Here is a 6,000-nt window from a genome sequence, read left to right as displayed (position 1 = left end):
CCTGGACATGGAGGGGAGGGGGGGGCAGGGGGAGAGGAGAATTGCTGAACATGGATGGCTGAATGGAGGGGGCAGGGGAGAGAGGAAATTTGCTGGATATGGGTGGATGGAGGAGAGGGCAGGGGAGAATGAAGAGTTGCTGGACATGGCTGGATGGAGGGGAGGGAAGTCAGGAATGAGAGATGCTCATGGATGGAGGGGAGGGAAGAGGGGAGAAATGCTGGACATGGATGGAGTCTGCATACTCTTTATCTTTTAAAAAATACTCTAAATAAAAATCACAAAAAAAGAAAGATTAAAACAAACAAAAAAAAAACATAGATAAAACAATCCGTATCTCATACCCCTGGAGCATATTACTCATTATACACCCTAATTATTACTTATCATGACAGAACATTTCTCCTAACGGTTCCCTTAAAAACATAATTGCCATTACATAACCTTGCTAGCGCCCGTTTCATTTCTGTGAGAAACAGGCCTTTTTTTAACTAGTTATCCAATAATTGTCCTCTTATCTACAGTCCCTGTCACCGCTACACTTGGCTTTAACTCTGGTGTAATCAAGGGATAAGTCCAAGGGAAATTAAATGCAGCTACACTAGATTTCCTTTGCGGGTTCATCCCAGATAGTAGCTCAAACTTGATCATGGTATGATCACTGTTTACCAGGGGACCCAACACCACCACTTCTCACACTATGCTGTGCACACCACCAAGGACCAGATTCAAAATGGCTCCCCCCTCTTGTTGGTTCCAGGACCAGCTGCTCCAAGAAGCAGTCATTTATTACATCTAGAAATGTTATCTCCCTGGCACTCCCTGATGTAACATTTATCCAGGTCAATATCAGGGAAATGGGAGCTGGCACCGCGTGTTTCGCAGGAGACTTGGCAGGTCTTGGGTGGGCAGGCCAGTCATGCATGGGAGAGTGGAGGAGTGGCCTAGTGGTTAGAGTGGTGGACTTTGGTCCTGAGGAACTGAGTTCAATTCCCACTGCAGGCACAGGCAGCTCCTTGTGACTCTGGGCAAGTCACTTAACCCTCCATTGCCCCATGTAAGCTGCATTGAGCCTGCCATGAGTGGGAAAGCGCAGGGTACAAATGTAACAAAAAATAAAATAAAAAAATAAAAATCACCGCTAGAGCTGCGACCTGCATTTCAATTCAGTGCGGTCTGCGACTGCATGCCGTGGATGCCTCTGCCTGAAGCCCGAAAGGTAGGTGGGCTGGAGGAGATCAGCTGAGGCAGCGGGCACCGCGGTACTCTACGGCTACACAATGATGACAAGAAGAGAAGGCTCTGCGCTTTTCAACCGCGCTTGGGTGGGCGGGCCTGAGCCGACATTGGATCACCCGTAGCTATGCCCCTGCCCTCAAAGCTCTGCACTGGTCAAGATTTTAATCAAATACTTGCATACTGTAAAAGGGGTTGACTTAAAACATCCATTTCCCCACCTCTATGACCTATGTGAAGTTATCCTCTCAATGTCCACTTTTGGAGGGAGAGTGATCACTTTTTAGCGGTGTGGTCTCCTTTTTGCTACAAAATATGTTCCTAATTTGTAACGACTATAAAGCCAAAAGTTTGTTTAATAGTTTGCTAGTTGCTGGAATTCTAGTTGAAGTTCAAACTTAAAGGATATGGGTAATACATTGGGAACTTCACAGCTCTCTGTCTCTCACAGCTAAAAGAAAAAGGTTGACATTCAACATTACAGATTTGAAAGATTATACAGCAGAAGGGGAAGATAGTAATACCCCTGTAAATAACATAGTAGCAGTTGAAAAGTGATAACTAAAAACGGATGCAAATTCTTGGGTAATAACAACAAAGTATGCGTGTTCTGCAATTAGAGTAACTTTTACTCCTGTTTTTGCAAAGGCATTTCTGGGGGAGGATTATGCTGGGGGAAACAGCAACATGAACCATTTTGACTGAGAAAGTACATACAGGAAAAGGAAAAAAAGGCAAATGCAAAACTCTGTGGTTACTTTTCCTGGACATTTTCAAGGGCAAAGCATGCTTATGCTTACCCTTTGACAAATGGTGCAAAATCCACAAGTAAAAGTACCTGCAGGCTTTGCATCTGCCCACACAGTTTTGAAACTTATCCCATATCTGTACATAATACTGGGTTTCATATTAAGAGTTACCACTCAGGAAAAGGTCCATGGACCATATATTGAAATCCTTAGCTCAATATGTTTCATTGGTCAAAAAATGCAAAAAGAATGTTAAGAATTATTAGAAAGAGATAGTTAACAAAACTGCAAATATTGTAATGCATGGGTATGGATCTTTGGTATGATTGATCAAACCTTGTCTGGTGTACAGATCTTATCACCCCATCTACAAAAAAACAACTGGAAAAGATGTAGAAAACTGCAACCTAAATGATAAATAGGTTAGAGATCTTCAGGTGGGAGAAGAGAGAACTAAGAAGGGGATGTATTTGCTGTTTAACGTGGTCTTTTTTGATGGTCTTCTGGCAGTAAGCAATAGGCAATTGATCTATCCATTATGATACACTTGGTACTTTCAAGTGATCAGGATTGATCACTCTGGGCTCAGTGGACTATTGATCTGACCCAGAACGACATGTCTTATTTTCATTAATTTAAAGATTGGTTCTCTTCATCATGTCAAATTCTAGGTGTCTTGGCTGTGTGTTCTCCAACAAATGATGCTGGGAAGATGCCCACTTTTCCATTGCACTGGCCTTCCCACCAGTCTTCATTCACTGAAAAAAGAAAATAAAATAGTGATGTTAATTTACAGTAGGATATTAATAGTTTTCCTCCACACTAAAAACCAAGAAAAGGGTTTCTAGTTCATTCAGAAGATTGAGATGTATGAAAGGATGGCTACACCAGGACTCTCCATTGTTTATACTGAGCAAGAATCTTCTATTAGCAACCATGAGAGAGGTCGAATCACAGAAAACAAAGCTATGCTTCTGCAACTCCAGCAAAAATAAAGCTGTGAAGAATATACAGAAATATAGAAACAGAAGAAGCTAGTGCCTGAGGATGTTGAGAGATAGTGGAAAGAACAAGGATTGGGACAAGCAAGTGTGACGTGAAAATAAGAGAATTAGCCAGGCCTTGAGAATTTTTCAAAAAAAATCCAGGAGCCAGCAGCAGATACCTCTCTTGCTTCTCCCTCCCTATCCTTTCAACATTGTCCTGAGTGAACTTGAGAGGAGGGGAAAATCCTCTTCCACATCAGCAATAAAACCAAGGGCTCTTTTCTTATTTTGTGTCTGTGGGCAAAGAAACTTTAGTAAATCAGTTTCTTAAAGTACCTCAGCAAATCACTGGCAAAAGCCAGTAGTCTCCCTTTCCAAATCATGCTGTCAGCTGTGTGACAGCATCCTCTAGATAGGTGAAACAGAGGCAATTGCGTCTTTGTTTCATATGTCACCAAAACCTGGGTGTCCACTAGTCTCTCTCTTGTTCGCACATACCTGCCTCCCAGCCTTCACCCAGTCTCTCTCGCTCACGCATACCCACCCCCAGCCTTCACCCAATCTCTCTCCTCACCCAGTCTCTCCACCCCTCCCCCAACCTTAACCCACTCTCTCAGCCCCCCCCCCCCCCAACCTTCACCCACTCTCTCTAACACTTGTTACCTATTCCCCTCTCCTTGCAGGCTGCCTTTGCAGAGGAAACGGCATGCTTCCTAGCCCCTGCTGCAATTCAGCTCTTGTGTAAACTTGAGCCACGCAGTACAGGAAGTTCAGGCTGGTCTCACTGCAAGACTCCTGAGCTTCCTTCATTGCACGCTTAAGTTTACACACAGAGCTGAATTGTGGTGCAGAAGTATAACATATGCTGGGTGGTGTTACAACCCCCCCCCCCCCCAACATACATACACACACTAATGTTCAGGGGGGGCTCTAAATCCCAGGCACCAGTGTGCAATTTCTAGGCACCAGTGTGCAATTTCTAGGCGCCATGGCAACCTGGCACCTAAGATTTGTCATGCCCTGACCTAAATCAAATCTGAAGGAATCATTTACCTTTGGACAAGATGAGTATCACATCCCCCTGCTGAAACTCCAGATCCTCAGGCTCTATAGCTTCATAGTCGAAAAGTGCAACCACCTCATTGGCTTTCTCCTCTTCTAATGCTTCTTTCTGCTGATCACTATTCTTGACATCACCACTTTTTTTACTTGTCTGTTCCACCTAAAACAGATAAGTCTCTTAAGATGCTGGCAACTTATGTAATTTGTAGAAAGATCCTAACAGGAAAAGTAGGCCTATAGTATTTTATTTTATTTGTTTCATTTTATTTGTTTCATTTGTATCCCACATTTTCCCACCTATTTGCAGGCTCAATGTAACTTACATGGTACCGTAACGGCATTTGCCAGTTGCAGTGTGAACAAATACAGGTGTAATTGATGTTAAGAAGGATCGTGTTTGGTAGATACATAGGAGGAAATTAGGGAGAAGGGATGAGGGTTAAGGTGTGTCCATTACAGTCGTTGGTTTTGCAGTGTAGCAGGGACTTGGGTTTTTATGTTGGGTCGATGGAGTATGCCTTTTTGAACAGGTTTGTTTTTAGTTCTTTCCGGAAACTTAGGTGGTCGTACGTTGTTTTTACTATTGTTGGCAGTGCGTTCCATAGTTGTGCACTTAAGTAAGAAAAGCTGGATGCATAAGTTGATTTGTATTTGAGTCCTTTAGTACTTGGGTAGTGGAGATTTAGGTAAGTTCGTGCTGATCTTGTAGTATTTCTGGCTGGCAGGTCTATGAGGTCTATCATGTATCTCGGGACTTCTCCGTAGATAATTTTATGAACCATGGTGCAGACCTTGAAGGCGATGCAGTCTTTGATTGGGAGCCAGTGCAGTTTTTCTCGGAGTGGTTTGGCGCTATCATAGCGTGTTTTTCCAAATATAAGCCTGGCTGCTGTGTTCTGGGTGATCCAAAGTTTCTTTATAATTTGTTCTTTGCATCCCGCGTAAATTCCATTGCAGTAGTCTGTGTGGCTTAGTACCATTGATTGTATCAGGTTGCGAAATATAGCCCTTGGGAAGAATGGTTTCACGCGGGATTAAGGCCTTGAGTGGATAGGGTCTTGGCTAGTGGGGTCATCATGAGGTTGAAAAGGATCGGTGATAATGGTGATCCTTGTGGTACTCCACAGTTTGGTATCCACAGTGACGATAAGTTTGTGCTAGATTTCACTTGATATGTTCTGGTGGTTAGGAAGCTCTTGATCCATTTGAGTGTGTTTCCGCCAATTCTGAAGTAGTCTAGGAGTCTGAGTAATATATTATTGTTGACCATGTCGAACGCACTGGACATGTCGAACTGGAGGAGAAGTATACTTTTCCCTGTTTCTATTTCCTGCTTGAATTTGGTTAGGAGGGTAAGTAGTACTGTTTCGGTACTATGCGAGGGGCGGAAACCTGATTGAGATTCATGTAGAATTGTGAATTTGTTTATGTGATCGTATAATTGTTTGGTTACCAAACCTTCCATTAGTTTGACTACCAGTGGGATAGATGCTACTGGTCGATAGTTGGTAATGTCATTTTTTTTTCTTGGTGTCTTTTGGTATTGGGGTGAGTAGAATGTTGCCTTTTTCTTTTGGGAAAATACCTTGCTGAAGCATGAAATTTAAGTGGGATGTGAGGTCTGTTATGAAGTGGTGGGGGGCGGATTTTATTAGGTAGTTAGGGCAGGTATCTAATTGACAGTGACTGTTGGAATATCTATTAATCGCTTGGGTGACAGTGTCAACGGTGAGGAGGGCAAAATTTGACCAGGTTCGGTCCGTTGGGTATTCACCGGGGGTTGGGTCCAGGCCATTTATGAAGTTTTCAGTGTCTGTGTTGTCCTGAGGTAATGTTTTGCGTAGGTTCAGTATTTTTTCACTGAAGTATTTAGCAAGGTTGTCTGCAGATGGGGTGTCATTATTGGTTGTGGTGGCCAGTGTTGTGTCTAGTAATTTGTTCACAAGATGTTATAGCTTCCTTGTGTC

At 43.1% G+C, this 6,000-nt stretch overlaps 1 protein-coding gene across 1 annotated transcript in view; it reads right to left on the bottom strand.

The window, feature by feature from the left end:
• Positions 1-1,362: 1,362 nt before the first annotated feature.
• The window catches only part of NCF2 (neutrophil cytosolic factor 2), a 69,029-nt gene continuing 64,391 nt past the window's right edge, over positions 1,363-6,000 (bottom strand). The window contains exons 14-15 of the mRNA XM_030207406.1: positions 4,025-4,193; positions 1,363-2,743 (exon numbers count right to left, since the gene is read on the bottom strand). Of these exons, the coding sequence (XP_030063266.1) occupies positions 2,646-2,743; positions 4,025-4,193 (267 nt within the window). The 3' untranslated portion in view covers positions 1,363-2,645. The remainder of the gene's footprint in view (positions 2,744-4,024; positions 4,194-6,000) is intronic.

Source organism: Microcaecilia unicolor, chromosome 6 (genome assembly GCF_901765095.1).
Source record: "Microcaecilia unicolor chromosome 6, aMicUni1.1, whole genome shotgun sequence".
In the NCBI taxonomy this organism is placed as follows: Eukaryota; Metazoa; Chordata; class Amphibia; order Gymnophiona; family Siphonopidae; genus Microcaecilia; species Microcaecilia unicolor.
The sequence above is the reverse complement of the archived record's forward strand: the minus strand, read 5'-3'. Positions and strand labels throughout refer to the sequence as shown.